The sequence below is a fragment of the Buceros rhinoceros genome, unplaced genomic scaffold, assembly GCF_000710305.1.
Source record: "Buceros rhinoceros silvestris isolate BGI_N320 unplaced genomic scaffold, ASM71030v1 scaffold40279, whole genome shotgun sequence".
Lineage (NCBI taxonomy): Eukaryota > Metazoa > Chordata > Aves > Bucerotiformes > Bucerotidae > Buceros > Buceros rhinoceros.
This window is the reverse complement of record NW_010434029.1, coordinates 44,324-70,114: the sequence shown is the minus strand read 5'-3', so window position 1 is coordinate 70,114 and position 25,791 is coordinate 44,324. Positions and strand designations below refer to the sequence as shown.

Below are 25,791 nucleotides of genomic sequence, written 5' to 3'. Positions count from 1 at the left end.
CCTGCTGATTGTCTTGAGTGAGAATTGAAGTTGCAGAGGGTTAATGGGTAAAGTCTGTCTCTTAAAATGATGTATTTTAAAGTGTAGTTTAGTGTTAGTTCAGGGGAACATGGTTGAACCTGTTTCTACTGGATTCCTTTGAAGGAGGAAGAAACCTTTTATGCTACAAAAGCATAAAAATGCTTGACAGGAACCATTATTGACTAAACTCTTACAGAGTTACAGCTTTCTGATTTACTGGGTGAGGAAAGATGGTACTTTAGGTTATGGCTGTGTTTTGCAATTTTTTGCAGTGCTGTATTCATGTAACTGCTACCCAAAATCTCTGATAGAGTTCCTTTTTTTTCAAAGAAAAACACAGTGAAGATACCTATTTGCCACCGGAGTTGTTTTAAAAATCTATTTATGCATGCTGTTATTTCGGAGTACAACCTGCTGGGGACTCTTATATACCACCTTACCTGGGGACAATTACCTACTACCAGCCTCCTTGGACTATTATGCCCATCTGCCCTCTTTTAAGGCACCCTTGATACTGGTAGAGGAGACTTGGAGCTTGTCAAGCATGGTTTTGTGGCTCAGAGGCTGAGGAACAAGGGTATAGAGGCCAGGGGTTTTTTCCTTGATCCTCTCTGGGGGGGCTGAAAGCTTAAGGAGTAGTAGATGGATCCTGGAGGTCCACAACTGTTTGTACAGCTGATGCGGACAACAGGCATTTGTTTTTTACAACCACGGAGACCCTCTTTGAGGATCAAGAACTGCTCAGAAGAAACTGAATCTACTTGCTCAAGTCAGGCAAACGCATTTTTATCAACAGGCTGGCCAGCTTGGTGAAGAGAGCTTTAAACTAGGAACGATGAGGGAGGGAGGTGACAACCCTCAGACAAGTGAGGAAGTGGTGGACTGGGTTGGCAAACAAAAGGCCCAGGGTGACGTGGACAAAAGAAACCTTGGCAACAACAGGGCTTAAGTTTGTTCCATGGACTATTGCGGAAATACTTAATAATACTCATTTTTATCTAGTGCCTGACATTCCTGGTGAGTCTCCATTAACTCAAAGTTTTGATAAAACAAGATATCTAATATTTGTAGCAATTTTTTTTTTAATACAGTCTTACAGTAAAGAACTATTTTTGACACATGAGTGTCTTTATAAAGTGATTCCTGGTTAACACGATCAATGTCTTCCCTTCACATATTTGACAGTGAAGGTAACGCTAAGCTAGAACTTGTAAAAGTAGAGATGTGTCCTTACTTCTGTGCCCATACTTGTGTGCTTGTAGCTTTTAATCACCTATGGTGTTTGCTGGATGCATTTATTTTTGAGATACAGTGGAGAAATGAGACTGACTGTAGGAAATGATGCTCTTGTAGTTACTCTTTCCTGATCACTGTGCTGATGACTTAAGCTTCAATTTCAGAGGTTTTCTACAAAGTCATACACTTTCAAAGTGATTAGAGTTTTTTTGTTTGTTTGCTTGGGGTCTTCTTTTTTAATTTAGTTTACTGGAAATTAATGTTCTACAATTACACAGACTATTTTCTGTCTTTATCAGTGTCCTTTAACTAACCCTTACTTCCATGCCAACTCTATTTCAAAACTCTTATCTGAAAAAGTCTTCAAAAGTCTTTGTTTACCTTTTGAAAAGGGCAGCTGTGTTGATTATTTTGTAAATATTACCCCATGAATCTTGGCATTTGAAAATACTTTCTTTGAAGTGGTGTTTGTGCATTTATGTACACTACGCGAAGGACGTGTGTTCATTCTGGGAGTGCCGGGTAATAAAACCAGTTTCCTTCAAGATCGTGGATTTGATATCGGCCTATTTAAATCAAGCATGGAGGTGGAAAAGCTCCTGTAATTCAGTTACAAAGTCCATAATTTTCTGTTTTGGGTGGATAGACAGTGATGGTTGTACAGTGGCCTTACATTTCGTGACTGGTGACGAGTTCATGCAGCTTCCCCCTTAACCAAATGTGAAGTGGCAAACCTTGTTTCTCCCATTAAAACTGGGGGGGATGGTTGGGGACAGGACTGTGTGGTGGACCAGATTCAAGAACTGGTCTGGTTTGGTTCTCTCCCTCTCTCTCTCCTCATGTTGTTAAGAACGATTATGTTTAGCCCCTCTCCCACCCCTTGTCCAGCTCCTTGAGGGCTCAACAAGTGTTAGGAGCGGAGGAGCCCAGCTTGAGGTGAAGAGGGAGGAGGACACAGCCCTAGAGAGTGGGACAGGGCTGGGGCCGTGGAGGGAGTGCACACTAACGAGGAGCTGAAATGCCTGCGTTAAAATACCTTGCCACTTTTGAAAGGCAAAGGTGGTGTCTTCTCAGCAGAGCATCACCCCCCAAAAAACCACAAACTCTTTTTGTACAAGGTTGAAGAAACATTCAATAATTTTATCTTGTAACGGTGTGGAAACAAATGCATGAGTCAGTATTGTGGTCAAAACTTCCTCTGAGTCTTGCAGGTAAATACATTTTAGTATCAGGCAACTGAAGTATAAAATTTTTCTTAGCTTTGGCCTGGAAATACAATGCACAAGGCTCGAGACTGCCAAGTGACCTAAAGCAGTGAGAATGGTCATCTTTCCAAGTGAGGATGTTGAAGAACTTCCCTTTCAAAATTAACTGCTCAGTGTTAAATTTAATTATTCTCTTAATTCTTGGTAAATAACTGTAAATTTTGCTTTTTAAATGCTGAAAATGCCTTGGTAGTTTTTAGGGAGTTGAAGGGATGTAAATTTGAATATAAAGAGCTTTTACATCACAGCTTGTCGGCTTTCTTTCCTCATGAGCTAAAAGTTTGGAAGTGAAAATTAGATTTAAGAAGTTGAGAGAGTCCATTTTTGGTGTGCAGTGGCAATTGTGTTAGGGTTTGTTTCCTACTCACTAAGCTCAAAGGGGTTTTGGATTAGTCTAATGTATCACTGTGAGTAGAACAGCAAGAAAATTCCTTTAAAGTTGTCCACCCTTTGTAGCCTTTTTTTGGGTACACGTAAAGAAAAAACCAGAGACATTTCTGGAATTCCGTGAAGCCAGTCTTCAACATGTGCAGAAATGGCCCGGGCAGATAAGCTGGTGCATTTATTGTGCACGCTGAAGGACTGATTTCTGCATGTAATGGAATTAAGAATAAAATACCAGAAGTGAAATTCTGGCGTCCCTGCCATCAGGGTTGGCTGCTGGGGAACTGGGTAGCGCTGAACGGTCATATCAGGTGCCGAGTTCCTTCTCTGCATGTTTAGCTGGCAGAGGTGAGCTTCAGCTCTTTGTAGCCCATGTAGTCATGTGGTGTCCACTTTGCTTCTGCAGACCAGTGGAGTCAACCCTTTATACTGACAAGGGAAACCTTATCTGTTTTCTCTTAAAGATAATGCGGGCTGCAGAGGCAGGATGTCAGCTGAGTTGGGCTTTTGTCAAAAATACCTATCCACTGTCAGCTGGAGGACTGCAAAATCCAGGAGGTTTTCACAGCTGGGGGCCCAGAAAAGATGTTTTGCTGCTGCTAAGGTGGCAGACTTGTTTATTTCTAACAGTCCCGTGTCATTCATAGGCCTGGGACTTTTACAGAGAATATTTCTGAGATGCTCTATAATGACTTCCATTTTAATATATTTCACTAAAAAATACCTCCTAGGTAACAGAAGGGAGAAAAGACACTTAGCTGAATATTTGATTTTTTTTTTAAGACACTCTGATTATCTTGTTCCTGGGCCACTGCAGGCATACTTTTGTGTGATGAAACAGATTTGGACATTGCTTGAGTCATTTTCATTTTTACTTTTTAAACCTCCATAAGCAGCGGGAAAATGCAGCCTCATACAGCCAGCGGTTCGTGGGAGTGTGGGGAAGGGCTGTAGCCTCTCTCTGAGTATGACACCTTGTAACTTCTGCACTGAGTCAGGGTTTGGAATGGTAAACTCTCCTAAACGTGCTTCTTTGTGGCCAGCTATTTCTAGGCTGCCCACAGGGCAGTGTTTGAAGAGCTCCCCCGGTGCCTGTGCCTCCTTTGCTGTGCAGCACTGCTCTGTAAAAGCGCTCGCACACAGCTGCGCAGCCCAGGACCCTGCAGAAATGCTCACAGCGTTGCTTTCAGGCAGGTTTGTATCGCGGATGAGTGCCGTACTGTCCAATGCACCGTGCTCCCCGTACAGAACTGCCATCTCTTTTGCCTCTCTCCTCTCTTCCTATGGTTAAAAAGGGCGAATCAACAGGTTTACTCCTCCCTAAGGAGGAGTCAAGGCTGAGGATCTCTAATAATTTGGCCAGAGGCACACATTTTGCTTTTTATTCATTATAAACTGCCAATTCAAACTTGCAGTATGAGAAGTTCAATGTACAAGGTTTGAAAGGCAATTTTGGCCTGAAAAAAAGCCCAGAATATTTCGTAATCCTCTCTCCCTGACTAGCAGATGGTGATTTTGCACTTTTTAAAATGGTCATAGTTTTAGGGTTTTTTTTCTGGCTTTAACTATTGCGCGTCACTCTGTCATGACTAGTTACTAGTTTTTGCATCTCTGCTGTGCTTTTAGCAAAGATCAAGTATTCGGGTGCTTAGATGACCTTTTTACCTTTTTCTGGTGTATCGGATACGTATATGGATTCTTTTCAGACTTTATCCATATGCTAGAATATAGAAGTGGTTTCATTAGCAGATGGAAACAGGATTGCCTTTGTACACTGTATTATTACTCTTCAGAAAGACTTCAGGTCCTGGCATTTGAAAATGCCTGGTTTGACGGGGGTGGACGCTGCCACTGTTCAGTGTATTTATGAAGTCGTTAAGGAGGTACTGAGAGTTGAGGCTGCAGCATCAACATTGTGTTTATGGCTTAAACCACATCCTTTTCTTGAAAGAATAGAGAGTGAAGGATTTATACTTGTTCAGCATGTGGCTGAAATGTGTGCTTAAAAGAAAAGTAAATTAGCAGACAGTCTAGATAGGATAAAGGTGATGTCTGGGCTGTGAAAGTGTCAGACTTGATAGCTGGCACTCTTTAGACTGTTCTGGAAATCTGCAGAAACACCTTTTGTAAAAGAGATTTGCTATTGCACTCCATGTCCACAGTGCTTATTTTTGGTTTTGCTCATTGAGTGCTGTTACGGTTCCTCTGATTCGCGAGGTCAGGAGCTGCATCCATCAATGTACCTGCCAGACGCTGTTTCTGTAGTGGCACTACAGAAAACTGCCTGGGTTCGGAGCAAGCAGCTCGTGTGCTTTAATAACATTAGTTTCAGGTCAAGTGTTTTGGAGGTTGTCAAAACTCTGTGTTCCCAAGTGCGGCTCACAGCTTTGCATTGTGTGTGCCACTGTTGGTACAGATGACGTGGTGGCGGTTGCTCTGCTCTGTAGGACCAGGGTGGGATTGGTAGAGGAAATAGCAAGTTGTAACTCTGTCTGTGCTTGTCTGAATTTTATGTGATTCACGTTCAGATTTCCTGTGTACAGTTGCAGGATTAATGTGCACAGAGTGAAAGACACATGACAAGATTCTTGCTTCAAATTGAAAATACTGACCCAGAGCACATTTTTGTGTCATGTCTTAACTTGTTTTGCAAATTCTTTGCTGTTTTGTGAGAATTTCCAGTTCTGGCAATGTCTTAATAGAACCTGCAGAGTAATCGGTCACTCACATAGCTTTCCTTCTCCCTCTGCCCCTTGTAAAGGGTACACAAGTTTGGGTTTGGTTTTTTTTTTTCTTTAGTTCACAGTGCTCATGGGAAAACCTTGAGTCTTGCACAGCGTTGTCTGTCCTGGTCTTTTATTGTGTTTTGTTTCCCATCATTTTAGCACCTTGCAGTTAGCCATGGTATGGACGCAATAATGTGATCACTTGTTTTCTTCCTGTTGAATGCTTGAACCTCCCTCAGCATTGGGACAGTACCTTGTGGACTAGTAGAACTGACCAGTAGCATCCCGTGGATCCATTAGTTGTCTTTATCTGTTGCATTCTCAGCTGAAGAGATTTTACTTCAGTTACATAACGTACAAGAATGCCAGCATGGTCAGAATTGCTATAAAGGCAAGTAATCCTGTGTATTAACCCAATTTGTAAGAAACCCTTCACAAATGAGTAGTTTTTAAATTCCTTTCATAAATGGAGGGAAGCACATAGAAAAATAGTGTGGAACTGGTAATGGGGAATGTAGCAGGTTTTTGAGTTCGAATCTAGTGTTTTTTACTGCAACCTTCAGTATCTTAACGTTTTAAAATAGATTGAATGCATTTCTTCAGAGACCTGGGTAATGTGTTTTGAGGCATTTCAAAAGGCTTTTGTCTGCCTTGGGGGTTAGTGATGGGATCCTTCAGTTTGAAACTTCTTTTGAAATTCTCCATTGGTGACATTAGCAGCAGTAGCGCTGTACTGTTGAAGCTGAGAGGAACTGAAAACTCTAGCCCCCTCTTTTTCCATTGCTCTGTAATTTTTTTTCATTCTTTTACCCTAAATAAGGTTTTCACATATGCACAGGAACATGAGAATAATTACGTAGAAGTTACCAAGTAGAGGATATTTTTAGTATTTTATTTTTGAAACTGAATGTAAAGGATCTGTAGAAGTGAAAATAAAACTGAACATATGAAGTATGCCAGGAAACTGGGGATAATGAATCTGTGATTAGCTTGCTGTTTAAAAGAGTTCATTTATTTATCTGAAAATTAATGGGAAAATTTGAATCTTTTTCATGACTGGTGGGGACTGAAGAAGGAACTGAAGTAGGCGTTCCTGGAACATTTTCAAGAACTTGAAGCTGCAGAGGTGACATGAGCCCAGCTTCAGTCTGACATAACGATATACTGAGTGATGGCAGTAGTCTTGCTCAGGGAGTATGAGTTAGCTGTTACAGCATTGTTAAAATTCACTATTCACAGTCTGTGCAAGAAGCCTGGTGCTTGCTGGTGTGTGTATGAGTTGCTGTATTAATGGAAAGGAGGTTGGAAAACCTCCACAGTTAAGAAGAAATAATGGATGAGTTCAGGAAGATGTTTGAATGTACTCACTAATGCAGGTCCAAGAGATCTCTGCCCGCCTGAAAAGGGACAACTTCCATTCCATAAATTCTTGCTGCTAATAAGGGCTGTCCACCGCATCTCATCTGATTGCATTAAGCTGGAGGTGTAAAATTCCTCACAATGGGCAGGAGGTAAAAACTTTGAGACTGATGGAGGTCTCTACGAAAATAACAAGGAACTTCTCCAGCTTTTATGAAAGCAGCATTTCTTAGTGCTTAACCTGGGGATACAGAATACAGAAGTGGCGAAGAAAACGATCACGGTTAAGAATGGCTTGCATCTGTTCTGCCAACTGCACCAGTATTCAGTATTTAGAGAAATGTTCATGCATTTGACAGAGATTTGGCTCTCAATCATCTTGCTGTTACATTTTTGAAGGAGTACATATCTGTGTTTTAAAGATTTTACTTCCCTCCCCCCGCTGGAACTCTGTGGAAGATCAGTTAGCTCTGAGAAGAGGTGACATATATAATGTCCTGAAGGTATACTATAACCTGAACATCATACAGACTTTTTGTGTATATTAAATGAAAGGTAGCCTTGCGTGATGGAATTTAGATGAGTATCACTGCAGAAGTGGAAGCTCAGGAATGGTTTGCAGAGTTCTTCAGCCCAGGCTGAAGTTGCATAGTCTGCTGCTGTGGATACAGTTTAGATTACCAAGGTTGTTATTGCCTGCTTTTCTGCTGTTCCGAAGTGGAGGTTTATTGCCAGTCAAATCTGGTTTTATCCACTAGAAACTCGTGCCTCTCTTGTCAAGGGTGCCTGCTCTTTATCTTAGTTTTGTAAATACAGCATAGAGGAAGAATCAAGGATTTTACCACGCCCCCAGTCCTGGTAGGGGTTGTGGACTTAAGTGCAGGGAAGGTAATGTGCTATGGACAGGAGTGAATGAATGAACGAATGAGAATGAGAAAAGCAGCTGGCGACACGGCAGTGCTGACAAAGCAGTGGTTCATACACTCACAGTCTGCGTTGTCTTGTTGCAGTTAGAACTTCCAATGTCAGTATGGCACTTTTCTGAAAATAAGAGGAAGTTTCAGTCTGTTTTCATTTGTGCCATTGGGATGGCTAAGTACGTAGTAAGAAAACATAATAGATGGTAAAAGGCAGGAATGAGAATACAGGCAATACGAATCTCTGATTTCTTAAATTCTCTTTTAGGTATAATACTTCTTGAATAATTGTTTGGTTTCTGATGAGAAGTTTTATCTTTTATGTGTGTTTTTGACATTCAAGTCTTTGAGTAACGGTCTTATCCATAAAGGAAGAGAAACAAGCGCATCCTAACTAGTGTGCAGAGACGGCAGGGTAGTTAAAAAGTTGGCTTGAATACTCCAGAGTGAAACTTTCCATTTCAAAGTCCTGTGTCTTCCTGAGGCGGTAGCTGCTTCAGTAAATGGAATATGCTTTTTAACCTGACCTGGTACTGTAGTGCCTGCAGAACACGGCTGTAACTCAGCTTTTTGTAACTCAGCGTTTCTTACTATATCGCATTTAGGTAAAGATCATCTAAATAAGCACTGATAGCAGGAGAATACAAATAGCCTTGCTTCTTGCACTGATGGGTCTATATATAGCCATATGATTTTTGATATTGATATTTGTTTGTTGCAAGTATTTTGGTAGCCACCCTTATTTGTCTGTTTGTATATTTATCTAGGAAAGTTTTGAAAGCAGCTGCACTGGGAAGCTGGGCCACTGTTTCACAGGTTATGTTTTCTTTAGTCTTTTCTAGCTAGAGAGTGAAATGTTTAGACTTCTGGCAATCTGAGAGCTTAAGCTGTTGACTTGTCTCTGGACCCAGTCTAACACCAGGTAGCTAATTGCTGGGTTTGTTTCAGAAATAGCAAAGTGCTTGTGCTTCAAACAGTTGAGTACATGAGTTGGTTAAAGACTTGATGACCACTCTTAAGCGCTCTCTACCTCACTTACCTTTGCTCTGTAAGGAGAAATATTTCTCACTGTCGTCTTATCTCTTGGTTCACTAAGTCAACAATGGAAGATGTCAATAGAAAGAAAATGAAATATGAGGAGGAAAGGTGGAAACTTACAGGTCTGTGGTGGTTCTTAAGAGCTCTTTCTTACTTAGATATCTTTTCTAGCCCTCCATCTTATATCTTCTAGTCATATTAAAACAGCCTGATAAAAACCCAAAATCTGCTTTTTGAGAGTATTTCCCCTCCATATTTCAGAAACCCACACACATCTATATAGCAAAGATACCAAAACCTGCTGTGTTAATGATTCTGTATTCTTTCAGAATGTAATGTGTGCTTAATTTAAAAATTTGAAGAGTGTTTCTGGTTGATAAGTATAAAAAAAGACCTAATCTGAAGAAATACTTGTTTTACAGAATACTGAAACCAATGTGGAGGAAGCAGCTAAAGAGAGTTCGAAAGCAGCCAGACTAACACAGCAATCTTCAGAGGATAATGAAGTATTTGGTGAGTTACTCGGACAACTGAAAATGAAATTTGATCTGTTAGATCAGAAAAAAGAATTCTTGTAAAGTCCTTGTGATCTGCTTAATGTTGGCGTCTAGCATTTGTGTGTGGGCTGTACAGTTCCACAGAGATGTGGAAATGCAGAGGAAAGGACCATGAAGAAAACAAAGAGGGATCAAAGGTCTAAAATAAATCATCTCTGAAGAAAGGTTTGCAGTTAGTTACCACAGAGAAGACAGACTGAATTGAGATCTTCAGCAAAATTAAAGATGTATGCAGTAAGAGAGAAAATAAACCGGGAGGGAAAATTTCTCTGTCCATGATGGATAGGGCAAGCAGTGAATTCATTGAATTGCAGAAAGATTTGATTAAATGTTGGGAAGGGTAATCCTAAAATGAATAGTAAAACATTGGGATGCATCATCTGGCAAGCTTGGAGATTCATCATCGGTGGCCTTTAAAAACAGGTTAGACAAGTAACTGTCTAAACTGATGCAACGTAGTTCATCTTGTGGCAGAATGATAGACTAGGTGACCTTCGAGGAAACTTGGAGGCCTAGATTTTAGATGAGCTTCTCTTAATAGTTTTATATGAATCCCCCTTGCTCCCCCTATAGGTTTTGCTGGTAATTTTATTACTTGATCTGAAAGCTGTATTTGGCTTTTTTTTTCTGTATTAGAATTTGGAAAAGAGCTAGGGAAACTTTATTGTTCCAATTTGATGTTGGTTATATGCTAGTAGAAATCCAGTAAAAAAGCAGTGTTCTAACAATGCAGGAGAGGTGAGGGCAAGGCTGGAAGTTGGTTTAGCTCCATTATGTCCTGGAGTGGAAACTCAAGATCTGCTGGAGTCATGTGGATTTTATTAAGGTTGACTAGCTTCAAAACTTTTGGATGAGTCAAATATTTTTGAATACAGTAAGGATTTTTTTCTTTCGAGGTACAAAAGGAATGTAGCATGAATAATTAAATCTTTCTTACTACATACGGAAACAATGCTTGTGACCATTTAAAGTAGTTTTGCTTAAAATCAGCTTTCCTCAGTGAGATAATGTAGTGTGATTGGCACATGAGCTTGAAATCCTGTTATGAATGTTTCTAACACTGATCATATAATGCCGGTGTCTGAAGAATCCACAAGTGGAATTAAGAACTAAGTTTCGACTTTATTAATTCAGTGGTAAGGCTATTATTACCTCATTACATCTGCTCCACCAGTTATTTGTAGTTGATCCAGTATTACTGGTTATAGAGTGCTGTGGCACTGTGTAACACACGTCTCACTGTGTCCTTTCTCAATTCAGATCTCTGGTTTCCTTTCTGTGAGAAGGATGGAGACAGCAAAGCAAGGAGACCTCCATCTGCCTCTTTCTACCAACAAAACCTCTGGCTTTTAAACCTTCCCTCTACTCTGATCACTAGCACAATGTACCACGGAACCCATGTACCAGTAGTACCAGTACTACTGGTAAACGAGTAGTTAGTCAAGCCTGTGGTCCCTGTGGGGACTGTGAACTTAAAACTAGGCATTAAAAACCATGAAACTCACTGTTGGTAGGCTTAAACTCACCATCCAGTGATCCGTACCTTCACTACAAATTCTTTTACTAATTAAAGGAGGTCAACGTGAAGCGTGCTATGTGTTCTTTAAAGCTAATGATTTACAAATTGCTAAATATTTCCATGTTCCAAATCTGTTGACTGAACTACTTATGTAAGATAAGGCAATGATCAAGCTTTGATAACTTGGGACCTCAAGGAGGAAAATTTCTTTCCAACTCCAAAACCAGTTGGGCTATAGCATTTTATATTAACCCTCTTACACTTTACAAATGCAGATGGAGTCTGTGACCTTCTTTTTCACCCTGGTCAGTTGAGAAAATTGAAGTGGGCTGAAGATGCAGATGAAACCACTTTAGGTGAGAGTCGGTGAGAGTCCTTCAGAGTCAGGGAGATTTTGGCAAGTACAAGTTTTATGTTTCTGAAAATGACGCTGTTGTATGTACTTGCCTTTCCCTACAGTTCTGGGCAATTTCTTAAGATGTTCAAATGTGTTTCATCAGGGGTAAATGATAAGCTTCAAACAGTTTTCCTTAGGTGAGTCATTTGTCCTGTGACTTAAATGATTAGATTACAGACCCTACTCAGTTATTTTCCCTATGGCTTGATCTATTTCAAGCTATCCCTCATTTCTTTCTTCTTTCTTTTTCCCCGGTGATGCTAATTATAATAAGCATCAAGTGTGCACCAGGAGGTGGTTAATTTATAGCTTCAGCTTTGACTAGAAACCTTTACTGAAGGATTTTAAATAGCCTCCAGTCTCTGTGTGGGTGCAGCACAGCCTTTTTCACGTAGATTGCTGTCTTCTGTGCCTTATTTATTTATTTTCCACAGAGATCACTATCCCCAGCTTTCTCTGGACAATGCTATCCCCTACAGAAGGGTTAGCACAGGCAGCAGAGAGGGCAATTTCTGCCTGACAAAGCCACTGAGCTCCCTTCAGAAAAGCGGGCCACCTGCTTGACTGCTGCCTGCCTTTTCTGCAGGGTCGTGCAGCGGGTGCTCGGAGGAGGCTGGTCCCTCTGAAAGCTCTGGCTGTCCCTCCTCGCAGAGCCACCCGGTGGCAGCACCTGCCAGTCCCTGGCACCCACCACAGTGCCTGGACTGCCAGGTCAAAGGCTCTTTAGCAAAGGAGAGAGAAATCTCTGCTTTGTTCTTGTCTCCCCCATCTCCAAGGTTAGTATTGTCTTGGACCAGGTGACAATATGATTTCTCAGGAAACCGGAACTTTCTGTACTACGGACAGCGTGAAATAGATGCGATTGCTGGAGGTTGTTATACACAGGTACCTGAGGCACCTGTGCTGTGTGAATACAGCAATATTTTTTTTTTAAACACGTGGTTCCAGAGTAAGTGTGGTTTCTGCAGTGCCTATCAGTTGGGTTCAATTTTGGAGGCAAGTGCATTGATTGAAAATGTTGTGGTGCTAAAGCACCAAGCGTGTCTCGCTTTTAAGTCTGCTAGACCCAGTAGCATTCTTTGAAGATACAAGCAAAGATTGCTTCAGTACTGTGGAGAGCCGTTTGTGAGTGAACATGAATGACTTAAGTTTCCTTTTCTTCATCTGAGTTGGATTTGGGAATTACCATTCTGGAGGGTTTTTTTGCATTTCTCTTTAGTATATATTTTTGTACTGGAGTATAGCTGAACTGTCCTTACCAACGATGAAGCTGCATTGTGCTAGCTGCTTTGCAAAACAAAGAAACAAACAAATCAGGTATGTCTTGTGTTTCAGAGAGCTAATTCTCAAAGGCAATGAACTTTTCATACAAGAGGATAAAGTGGAGAAATGGAGCAGAAGGGTAAGGATATGGGAGAGAAAAGAAATCTAGTTCTACAGTAATGGTTTTTGTAACTATGAAATTCTGAATTAACAAGAGTTAGTTTTGTTTGTCCTCTGAAAGGATCTTCTTGTGACACCCAACAGAGTTCTGTTGTCTGGTATATACTGAATATGCATCTGTGATGTGGAACTAGAATGTCTTGCTTGCTACAAACTTCTGTTGAACTTGCACGTAGTCAACATGGTCTCTGTTGCAACCAGTATGTAGTCAGAAAGGGATTGTGAATGACATCTCAGTCTAAGTGAGAGAAGAAGATTGACGGGTAGAGTGCTGTGCATTTAAAGAAATGGAACAGTAGGTGACTGCTGGCCTTACTTCCAGAGATTATTTTTAGAAGTTTATTAGATCCATTGCTACTCTACAACTGTGAGGCAAAAGCAGAGGTGCAAACTGCCTGTCATTCTCACTAGTGGGAGGATTGGACCTTCCTTTGGTGCAAGTCCCTATTGCATTAACTTGGAAAAGGGCAAATGCAGATTTTTATTGATACTTTCTTTTTTTCCATGGGGCCAAACTAACATGAAATTACAACTTCTCTATTGGGGGAACTGGAATATGTTGACAGCATATTCCCCTTTCTGATACCGATGACAAGTCAAAGTGTACTAACTTTTCAAGATACAATAAGTCTTGATCTTCTCAAACAAAGTTTTATTTCTGTCTAGTAGATGAGGTCTAAAATTGTATCTGTGGATGTGGCCATGGTTGATGGCTTGGTGCTTTCCAGTGATCCCTGCTATGCGGCTGGAGTTGTACTCTGGTGTGTTGGGTTTTGTCATTGTTTGGATATGGTGGTTTTTTGTGGGTGTTTTGTTTTTATAAAAAAAGTGAAATGAACTTTTTTTTTTCCCTCTAAAAGAAAAGATCAGATTTGTAGAGGGTTGGTGGTTTGTTTTTTTTTTCTCTCAGTTAGTCAGGAGGTAAGCACTGTTCCGAGCTTGGTGAAATCACACCAAACACAGCACCATCCATCTCTGCTGTTTCTAATTGCAGTACTGGGTGCATCCTGAGGTATCTTTTTGTATGCAGAGCTCAGAGGTACAGTCTATAGCTAGAAACCATACATTCAGCACAATTCCACAGCAGCCCTGACTGACCCTGATTCACTGCTGATACTGATGCCTGCTGAGGTCTCCTATGCAGAATGTCCTGCGGATGGTTTTATAACCACACACAGGTTGAAGAAATTCTGTCTCCATGAGATTTCCATCTGTAGTAGTTTGACAGATGTAGTCATGCTCACCGTTGGCCTCCCTTAACATGGTAGGACAAGGGTAGCTGCAGTACCTGTAGTCCCACTGCATCCACGCCTAGGAATTTCTGGATGCTGTGTATCAGGTACCAGTGTTTGGAGGTTTTTTGTTCAATCGAGAATTTAACGGTGGTTTATAAAGCCCACTCTCCTGGAATAATAGGCAGAGTCAATCTCTTACAAATTAAGAGTGGTTGTACAAAATACGCTTACACGGTAGGAGTTGTATGGGATTACGTGTTGTATCTGCATGGATTTCAATCTTCTTATCCAGTTTTGCTTTTTGATTCTCATTTAGCAATGAGAGGGGCAGAATGCAAAAGGAGGAGCTGGAAGGTGTTCAGCAGCTTCTGGCTGTACGGTGCCTTTGTCAGGAGGTGATGCAGCCCTGTCAAGAGCTTGCTTAGAGCTGAGGGTTATTGTAGTTCAGTGACCTTCTTACTGGGAAGCTTCTCTCTTTGTAAACACTATCAATTGTGGGACACAAGCTATGACTCTAAGGCAAAATAATGGCAAGTTACAAGAAAAAATCAATCTGGGGAGACAGCAAATTGCCCTTAAATAGATGTTATTACCATAGTGCAGTTATTTCCTCTTGCATGAGAGGTGAATGGGAGAATTTAGTGTCCTGTAGGTTTTTTGTTGTAAGTTATGATTCTGTTTTTCCAACTGTCCACATATTTCCACTTGCCTTCACCATCTCTTCCCTGTGCCCACTTTCTTGCAAGACTTGGCCTGTTTGCTTCCATCCAGAGACCATTGGTTTGTCAAACTTGCAACAGCAGGACTGGATTAACTTTGAGATGGGATAGATTTACTTTTTAATAAAAAAATCAGTTGGCATTTCTTCTGCATGCAGGATCTCGGAGGTTCTGCTCACAGCTTTGTGTTTTTGGTGTGCTTTTAATGCCCACCTAAAACTTTTTTTGCAAACTATGTATGGTTTACATATGGACAAGAGAAGCCAAAGACTAAGGAACTGTTGTGGTGGAAAGAGACCCATGGGATTTCAGAAGAAGCAGTTGGCCAATACTGGGGTTTTTTGTTATTTTAGGGTTTGAAGCTTTTTCTAAAATACATATATTTGCATTTTTAATGTTAATTCTGTGGTTCGTTTGGTTATGGCTCATTGTTATGGATTTTCTTCTTTTCACAATAGCCTTCAAACCTGTTTTCTGGCAGCCATCTGATGCTTTAAAAAGTAACAGTAGCCTTTGGACTTCTGACTAGTTGATACACCATTGTAATTAATGTACTGCTGTACAGCAGTATCTAAAACTTCAAGGTTTTAGCATGGCACTGATGTTTGCCACAAAATCCAGTGCACAGGCACTTAAGGGCATTTTAACAAGTCTGATCTGGTATAATTTTTCTGTTTTTTCTTGTCTGTACCACATGCAAGCTACATGCACAGCAGAGGTTTGGGTTTTTCTTCTTTCACAGGGACTGGAGTCGTTACTAGATTTGTTAGTGCAGACATAGCCCTGAGCCAGTGATGCCTGATGCATTTTTAGCAATGCAGGGCTGGTGGGCTGTGCTCGCTGTCATTAATCAGCACAATAACAGTATAATAAATTACTTAGTCATGATTTTAATGCTTGCTATACGGTGTGCAGGATCTGCTGATTATTTCCCCCTTACTTATTCAGTGAGAGTGAGTCTGTATGCAAGATGGGGAGAAGCAGAATAGGCTTTTACCATCTCACTGTTATCCAGAGCACACGTTGTAGCTGCTCATAAAAGTGAGGGTGGCTAAGGGTGGTCTCATGTCACATGTTGCTGGGTGGTGATATGAGGCCTTTGGCTAATTAGCTAGCCAAATCAAGGTACTCCTTTCCCAGTGTATTTTGTTGCCTTTGTCCTGTTAGTAGGCTGCAGCCCAAGGGAATTCAGTTCTTATCTGAAGAAACAGAGGCCTTAGTGCCCTCCCGTGCTGATCCTTACGTACCATCCAGTTTGGTTAAGGCAGGGTTTTATCTGTAAGTGAATTAAAAGTGCTTCTGAAAGATATTTATTTTGGGGAACGTAGCTGGAATGTTGCTGTTGTCCAGTTTCCAGTTTTGTTGAAGCTGAATAAAAGCTCAGTTCTGGTTTGAGTGAAATAAGAAGCAGAGCAGTTCTCTATGAGCCAACTGCTCTTCTGTCATGTTAGCTGAAACAGATGTTGTCATTAAAGTTTAATTAGAGTGTGACTCACTTTTTAATGCAATGGCTAGAAGAGAACCAGAACGAGTTTTTGTACAATCTGCTAGGAGAATATGGAAACACCAGCTGAGATTGATAATCCTTTTAACAATAAAATACAAAAGCCACCTACTTTGGATTCCTGCATAGTAAGAATTAAGGCATTTCATTCAGTAATTCCTGGATCAAATTCATAATACCTGATTTGAGTCAGAATAATGTCCTATTGCAAGAATGGTATAAAAACAACAGATTCTACTCAGACATTCAGTGATCAGTTGAAAAGAAGCATCTTACTGATGGTCTAGCCCCCATAATTACCTTTGATCATGCGACAGGTTTCCATTAGGCTGCCCATAGCACATGTCATGAGAGAGAGACACCCTAACCCAGGTTTTTTCTTATCTGAATGCAGAGATGGAAACCAGGGGAAAGAAGGGATGCAGAGGTAAACTTCTTGCCCTCATGGCCAGTGAAAGTCAGTATAAAGTTGGTACTTCCCATGTGCTGTCAATTGGGTGAAATTTCAATTCCTTGTCAGGATCAGATGGGCCTAAGAAGTTCTGGCTTGGATTTCTTAGCAGTGCTTCCCACTCCTGCCCCCATTTAAGCTTTGTTCATTGGCAATATTGTAGTTAGCTCTATTGACTTTATCAAAGCTATAAAGATAGTGAGTTGAGCTTAAAATTCAAAAATCCATTAACCTGTCCTTCCAGCATTAAAGGGATGGGCTGGAGTCTGACATGAGCTATGGACTTTCTTGTGTTCAAGTTGAGACTGAAGAGTGTAGCAGGGTGGCGAGAAAGATGTTGTCACTGCATCCTCTTGTCCAGCAGCAGTTCTCCTGTGGAAGTATCAGACTTGGTGTGTGATGGGTGCAGCTCTGGAAGGGAGAGCCAAGAGGCAATAAGCTCACCCTGAAAGAATTATGCAAGTAGAGAATGACAGCATATTCTAAACACCCCATGCAAGCTGTTTTGGCAGTGACCTTGACCAAGTATTTTTATTTCTAGGCTGATTTAATCTAAATTGTGCTTCAGCCTAATGTATGACATTTGCAACTGTGTCTGTAAGACTGAAAATTAATCCAGTGGTGGTGGAGAGTGAAAGCAAGAAGGAATGCAGAGCTTTTCAGTGAGTGAATGGAAATTTGCGGCATGTCACATCTGTTTGCTTTCCTTTGGCACTCCCATCTCTGTACTGTGGAGCTCTGTGAAACTCCAGGGCTCCAGTACCATGTCAGGCAACAAATCCAGCCCATGCTTGGAGCTATGGCTTTCTGTTATGCATTTGTTCAAGAAGGCTGACTGTGGTTTAGCTTAACTCCTTTGGATACGTACCTTGTCGGCACTTGTGCGGTAGTTCAGTTTTATAAGCATGACAGTGTCCCTTTAAGTGGTGACAAGGAGGTACAGAGCAGAAATTCACATCTGAGGTATCTATTTTTGATGAGGAAAATAGAAGTGAAAAGGACTAGTATTTACTGGTGTGCACACACTGGTACTTGTACAGAAACATCCTGGTAGCGACAAGACTGCAGTCGCTTACAAGCCTTGTGAGAAGCAGAGAACGGCCATGATAATGCTGCCCTTTATTTTCCGTGCTGTTCAGAGCAGGCTCCCTCTCTACAGCCTCCCCTATGCTTCCCTTCCCTGTTGCCAGTGAAAAGCCTGGCTTTCTCTAGGCCCTTTAATATCCCCACTTAATTAGGAAGAACCATTTTTCTACTGGTTACAAAGCATCTCCGTCAGAACAGGAGCTTTAAATCAGTCCAAATGATTTCTAGTAGTTGTTGTCCATTGTGATTTTTTTTTTTCCTCCCTCTTGATCCTTCTTGATGTCGCATCTTGAAATTTCTGCTGTGCGTGATATTAACCATGGAAGACTAACAGTGTCCCTGGTAGTGCTGACAATGAGGATTGCAGCAGAAAATCAGGATTTTAAAGACTAATCTCAGTTGTTTAAACAAACACTTGTATGGACACTGTTGCAAAAATACTTCTAAATATCTGTTTATGTCAAGTGACTTCATTAGAAACTGGCTATATAAAAAAGAAATTCACCAGAGCTCTCATTTCTGTTCTGAAGGATCTCTAATAGGATTTTCTTTTTAACCTTTGCTTATGGAAAAGTGATTGAATATGTTCTTGAAACAAAAGTGGCAGGTGTTGGACACCTAACTAAGCCACCATGCAACGCTACCATAAATAGGCTTCATTTCACTGAACTCAGTGGAGACAAAATGAAAATATTGATGCTTCTAAAATAGATACTTAACATTTGACAAACTATTCCTTCCTTGAAAGCGGGCTTCCCTGAGTGTTTACCAGGATGTGGTGACTCTATTTGCCTTGACTTATCTACAGAGGACCTTCTGCTTTTTCAGCACTGCAACTACTGATTTCAACAGAGCTGCGTGGTGGTTGTGCTGAGTTCCTGCCGAGGAAGATGCTGATTGTAGGTCTGTGGTATGTGAAGTCCTTGCTTGGCTCAGCTAGCAGGCTTGAGGAAGCCATTGTTCGCATCAGGCGTCCTGCACGCCACTAAGGCAGCTTCAGGAAGAAAGACATTTCCATTTGCTTGTCTGCAGATTTCTTGTAACCCTATGTCAAATGGGAGAAGTGGAGAATTTTATTCTTAAATTAAAGGGCTAAATTTTCAATGCAGTTCTGGCATTTATTGTTGTGAGAGGAGTGAATTCTTTGCAAAGCCTTTTCGGGCAGGATTAGTTCTAGACATGATACATTTTCACCTCCTCCTGCTTTACCTGTTCTTTAGGTCTAAAATGTTCCAGTATTTTGTTTTTGTAAGGTAAGGTTATGGCACAAGCAGGAGTTGCCACATTAGTAACATAATCCTGTTACCTTTTACTTTTGGACTGTCCTTTGTTTTGTGTGTCATGTTCAGTTTTGTGTATAAACTGGCCCTCCCTAAAATGACTACAAGACCCTCTTGTTTGGTTTCTAGTTTCTGTTGCAATGATATCACATTCCTTTTGCATTTGTCAACACAGGAAATCTATTGCAAAATAGGATGAAATGGAAAATTTAAGATATGCACATTCCAGTTATACAGCAAGCCTAATTTTGGTCAGAATCCCTTACTCCACATTAAATAGAAATTCTGAAAGTTTACTTATTTCAGTTTATTTGCCAAAATTTCTTGAAATAATTTTACTGCTCTTTCAAAATACATACTTCAGAAATGAAAATCTGAAAGCAAGTTTGCTTCAAGATCCATGCTGAAATAAAACCCTCAATCCAAAACTGTCAAGACCCCTGAAAAAGGAAAGCTACCCTCTTTCCACCAAATTACTCTTCCTTTGCTGTGAGAGATCAGTGGCTGGCCGATGGTGGACTTCACAGCCTGCAAAGGGACAATGATAAATGAAACTAAACAGAGGAACTTCCCTAGATTTCAGGAGCATTAGGGATATGATATAGCGCTTTGAAATACTATCCAGTTTTTGACAAAGATATTTTGGTGTTTCTGGGCTTAAAGTGAGAATCAGAAGATTGGGCAAAATAACTGTGTTCCCCTTTTCCCCTATGCCACAAAATCCCCTGGGCTCCAACAGAGAGGTGTGACTCCTGTTTCCATTGCCAGCAACAATAAATTTGGCTTCCGTTTCAAAATTAATACTCACCTGATTGTAGTAATTTGTAGTTAGTAGCCTGTTTTCAGGACATGGATTGGAGTGATCAGTGGGATTGAACTTAACGGGATTTTCTGAAAATGAGAAGCCCCAGAGGTGAGGCTTTTCAATGCATGCCAGCTTGGGATTTTTATTTTTCCTTTTTATGTACTCTAATTATTTTCATGGTGCACCTTATTTTTTTTGCTCTGTTACTGAAGTACCATAATCCAAATGCAGACTCATTTCTATCATTATTTCAATTATTGCTCATACTGCAGAAAGACCTGCTCGAGGACTAGGACCTCACTAGCGATCTATAAAACATGATGGGAAGTCAGTAAGAAAGTTGCCCTGCACCCGTTACAGCCCATTCCCATTTCTCAGAGTACTTCCTCTGCCGGTCAAACTACTACACCAAGAGATTTGTTGCTTGCTATCTTTAGCACAGGAATCAGATAGCTCTGATTTTTGCAGATGAATTGCAGTTTCATGATAAAACCTGTTCTACTTGGAAAAACTCAGTAGCAGAATCACAATAGCACGGTTACTCGGTTTAGCTGTACCCTTCACGAGCAGCCTCTCTGCATGCCATTTCTGCTCCGTTAGTGCTGCAATGTCGTACCTGTACCAGTGTAGCTCTGCAGTAACTGCTCCCTGAAGGCAAATGCTTAAATTATTCCTCTTTCCAGCCCTCCTCATCAACAACCTTTTTATATTGGCTTATAATTTTTCTTTCGATTCAAAGTAATTATAAGAGGGGGAAAATGTCTTTCTAGTTTCTGAGTTACACTTTTCCCACCCACTTTTTTCTTTTTTTTTTTTTTTTTTTGTTTAATATATGTCCTGATCATAAATGTCACCTGCAGGGAAAATATGAGGCCTTTTCTAGGGTATTTTCTTAGTTCCTATGTAAAAGGACCCCTGTTAGCAGAGCTAACTGCCTACAAATAGGGTACCTATTATGGCACTTCAGAGTCTGAATGTTCTTACATGTAACTTCCAAGATTCCAATACAAAAAAAATAGGAAAAAGCATGTGGAGCTGCTCCCTCAAGAACACCAAAGTGAATGTCTTGAGGTCAGCGTGTTACTCAAAATTGCACGCTGCCTTGGCTAGTCATCGTGACTCTCAACCTCTTTGTGATAAATCACTGCTGACATATACAAGTATTTGACTTTTCTAGTCAACTCCCTGTGTTTTTCAGAGTACAATAATCGTGTTCTTTATCAGGAATAAAGTGTGGAAAAGGGCTGAATATAGTTGGCCATAGGGAGCTGTGTAAAATAAGAGCTTTTTCTCCACGATCTATATTAGTCTGCTTATGTTGATAGAGTTGTGTTACAGCACTGCAATGTAGAGAGTTGCAATGTAGGGACCAGGTTCATAATTTGAATATTGTGATTTAAATAAAAATAGATCCGCTTTAATTTAACACATTTCTTTTCATTGAGGAATCATGGAAATATTTGATCCTTCTGATGGTTTTATGTAGCTGTTTTATTTGCATTTTTAATTGGAGAATAAAAGGGGTTTGACTTGGATTTACACCTTTCCAACAGGCCTGAGAAGTTTTTTTAACCTATAATGTGAAAAGAAAAAATATCTGTGCAAAATAATGACATTTTCATTGGAGTGAAATATCCTAACATTTCTTGGCCGTGAAACTTTTAATGAGGTCACATCTTTCTGAAAACTGCAATTTGTCTGCATGAAGTGTAGGTTTGTTCAAATCCTTCAGACCTCCTTAAAATGTCATGGTTACAATAGTACATTTATTTAAAGGATATTTTTATACAAAAAAGAAAAAAAATAATGCTAGTAAGCTGTGTTTTCACAAAGAGAAAAAAAATAATGCTAGTAAGCTGTGTTTTCACAAAGAGAAAAAAAATGCCAACAACTCAGATTAGGGGGAGGACTTTGGTCAGTTTATATGTATGTCCTTGTGTGCTGTAGATGCATCTGTTCATATCCTAGTGGGGTCTGGGCGGGTTTGGGTGTTAATTCAGAGAACAGGAAGGTGCACGCAGTGGAGAATCACAGGCAATTTCCTTGTCTCTCTCAGGCATATGTTGGGAAGTGCATCAGTCTTCTGTACATTTTAGCACGTCGTGCAGATTTGGTTTCATGCCTGTATGCTGCTTGTGCTAGAGAGGCATGAGTAGGAGATGGTTTGGAGTGGAGTTTTTTTATATTCATATATATGTATGGATAAGGGGCTGGGCATTTTAGTAAACAACTGCTTTCAACAAAATAATTCAAGAATCACTAAAGTGCATCACAAGACTCTCTTAGTGACTTGCGAGGAATGTTGTAAAACAAATTAAAGAGGCCAGAAATAAAAACTTGTACATGTTTTAAGGAAATAGCAGGACAGGACAGCAAAACAGCTGGTTTTGCCTGGGGCTTGTTCTTTGCTAATTACACAATCTTTGTGTGCAGCTTTTTAGCCTAGTGTTTGGGGTTTGAGTGTAGGGGTTTTTCTTGTGTTTTGGAGTGGTGAGTCTTTTGTTTTGTCTCCTGTTTTAGTATCTGCTTGTACTAAGAGCCTTGAATCAAATACACTTAGGGGTTTCTGCCTGTGACTTGGGGAGAGACAGATGGATCTGGGCTTAGAAGCACGTCTGTATCTGTCATTCTTAAAACTGCTTCACCATTTAACACACAAGCTCTCAAGCTCAAAGTCCTTACGTAAAGGTTTACTCGTATACTTACACCTTCTAAATTAGCCAGTGGTCAGCAAATTCAACTGTCCTCTGAAAACGCGGAAGAGAAGTTCCAGGTCTGTGAAAATCTTTGCCTTAAAACATCCTGCCAGCAGTTCTACCTCGGCCTTTATGTGTGATAGCCAACATATCTCAGATGATCTCAGCTCTCAGGGGAACATAAGAATAGAGGCATTCTCTGCGTGCATGAGTGGTTAGAATAACACTGTGCTTAGTGATCAAATGAACAATCCCTTTGAGCTTTCGAGATAGTACCCCCTCTCACAGGGCATGGGAAAGCATCGCTTTAACAATTATGCAACAACAAAGCACAATAGAATCACTGGTTGCCATGATTTCTTTCGGAGGAGGAAAGTCAGAGTTTGTACGTTACCTTGTCGTTACAATCTCAAATTAAGCCACTTTGGCAGTCAAGGAAGGCACCCTAATCTGTTGCCAGGTCCCTGGTGTGGGTGGAATAGGCTGATGCACAAATAAGCGTTCAAGACTTTCTGCGTATTAACACAGATTTTTGCAAAGATGTCACCTGCTTGGTGCTTGGGTTTTTTTCTATCCCTTTTCTGGCCTATCTGCTTTGCATTAATTAGTTTAAAAATCCTCCTGGTGTAAACAGAACCTGTACTACTGACCGTGCCTTTCTTACGCTCTGGGTGTTTCACCAACCTAGTGGTCTTCCTATTTACTGGGAGTTAATTCCGGTGTGCGACTATCCTATTTTCCTTCTGTCGTCCACTTTTGCTTACCAACAGTCTTTTCCCTGTGCTTTTCTCCCCATATTTTCTTCTCACCTACTGCTCCATTTCTTTCTGCCAGGCCTTCTTCAGCTGCATTTGCATCCTCCCATCTGGCTGGTTCCTTTTTTGTCTTCATTAATCTCTTCTCCTCTTCATGGTCTTCCTTTTCTGCAAGGGATCAAAACTACTTCAGCTACTTTCTAGTGGCTACTCTGCCCACAAACACCCGAAGTTCTCCTTCTGTCGAGCTTCTTAATTATTAACCTGGATGTTACAACCATGCTACACAGTGTTAGCCAGTCCATCTCTCTTCTTGCATCCCTGAACATCAGAAAAATGAAAAGAAGACAATAAGTTCCATATGTTGAGTCAATTTTAAAGTTATTTTGATTTTCATTTTTTGAATTTGATAAATACAAATGCCTTTCATTCTTTGTAGTAAGCTGACAGGATATAAGCTGCATGTGAGATGCGGCGAGCCCTCTGCCAACAAATATTCCTGCCTTGCCCAGATGAATACTAGTGAGATGACCTGTGTTAATAGCACTGCTCGGGGCTGTTGTGTCCTTTCTGCTGTGATAACAAATTCTAGTCAAAATTTGAAACATTTTATGCAACAGGAGGTCCTTGAAAAAGAAGGTTTCTCTGAAAAGTTTTTTTTAACGAATTATGCTGTTTTGTCGTAAAAGTCCTTGTAGTCAGGGGCTCTTTAACCAGATTTTGGGCCTGGGATACAGAGTCAGAATCAGTAGAAGTCTGCTACCTTTCCAAACAGCAGAATAACTTATAAATATGGCTCTAGGTAAATTCTGTTTCAAGTTGGTCACGCTTTCCAGAACTTAAAATACTGTCTGCACTGAATGGCTTGTTTGTTTTACAAGTAGTAGAAATCTAAATGTCAGTTGCAATAGGAATATGACCTACTGGCTCATCTGTTTACTGGACAGAGGGGGTTTATTTGTAGTTGCTTACAGAGCAGCAATTTTTAATAATTTTGAAATTATGTCTGAGGAAAAAAAGATACTTCTGCTATAAAAATGCCACTGAAATTTTTGCATCCTGAAGTACATTTCATAGACCACAAATCCCTTGTATATTGCAATGCACAGATCTTAACTTACTATGATTGTCGCTGCAGTCACTACTACTATAATTAACGGAGTTATTTTGGTTTTATGGTTATTAACACAATTTTTGTTAAATGGTTGCAGCAAATGCATGGCATCCCTGAAAAGCTGAAGCTTTAAGAAAGCAGTGCTGGCTTGCTGTCAGTCTTATAAGCACGTAATAGACCATTTGGCCAGCGTACAATGGTTGAATGTATGTCTTTGAAAGGCAGAGGAATTAGCTAACCTAAGAACTTTTAGAAATGTTAAGTAAATCTGTTTTGTTCAGTTTCAGAATTCTTTGCTTTGAATCTGAAAACTAATAACAGTGCCAAGATTTCCTTGTTATATATTATCTGTTCTGTATTCTGTGTTTTGGGTATTCATATTACCTAATCTCTTCATTGTAGATAAAGAAGAATAAAACTAGAAGACTGGAAACTGCATTTACATACTTTAAAAATGTGTTTACATTTTTTCCTGGTGCAATGCCCATGGCTGATTAAAATCTCAAAAAAAAAAGAAAAAAAAAAAAAGCTATGATCTTAAGCAAAATAGCTAGTTCTCTAGCCGAAATGGGCTTAAACTTAGTGTTGATATTCCTTGTGTTAGAGTTTTATGGGCTTTTTTTTTCTCTTTTCCCTTTTCTCCGTGCTAATTAGATCGATGCCGACAGCTTACCGTCTTTGGACCAAATCTGCATGTAGTCTGTATTATGTCCTACTCTACTTCAGAGTCTGTCGGTGCTGTTAAATCCAGCCAAATCAGGCTGACAGGTGCTTGCAGCTTCCTTTGTCTGAAATCGAGCTCTGTGCAGATTGAGATGTTTGTAGTCTGCACTCTAGTGAACTAGTTGATTTAATGAGAACTTTGTTCAAGTGCATAAAGGTTAAGTATTTTTTCATAGAAAAGTGATTGCTGTGAGTTTCCTGTGTTGTTCTATTTTGCTTAAAATTAAAGTCTAGGTTTATTCAAGCAGAGAGTCTTGCAGTGGAATTTTTGTGATTTTTTTTTTTTTTTTTGTGGACAAAGATGAAGACTAAACCTATTTTTAAGTTAGAAGCACAGGATGTCAAGTGGGTAGAAGCAGCTTTTGGCTTATGATATTTTTACACTTGGTTTTTCTCTTTCCACTTTCAGTTGAGGCATCATCCTGCAGAATTCAAGACTTTACTGTGCTCTTTGGAGGCTGGATTACTCTGCCCAACATTAAAGTTTTGAAGTAAAGCTCTGCTCTAATTTAAAGTAGATCATTAGCGAAGCCATCTTCCGCAGAGGCCATTCACACAGAC

General features: G+C 40.3%; 1 protein-coding gene across 1 annotated transcript in view; it reads left to right on the top strand.

Moving 5' to 3' along the window:
- Window positions 1-25,791, top strand: part of MBP (myelin basic protein) — an 87,135-nt gene that overhangs the window by 18,130 nt on the left and 43,214 nt on the right. The window contains exon 2 of the mRNA XM_010144302.1: window positions 9,369-9,459. Within this exon, the coding sequence (XP_010142604.1) occupies window positions 9,369-9,459 (91 nt within the window). The remainder of the gene's footprint in view (window positions 1-9,368; window positions 9,460-25,791) is intronic.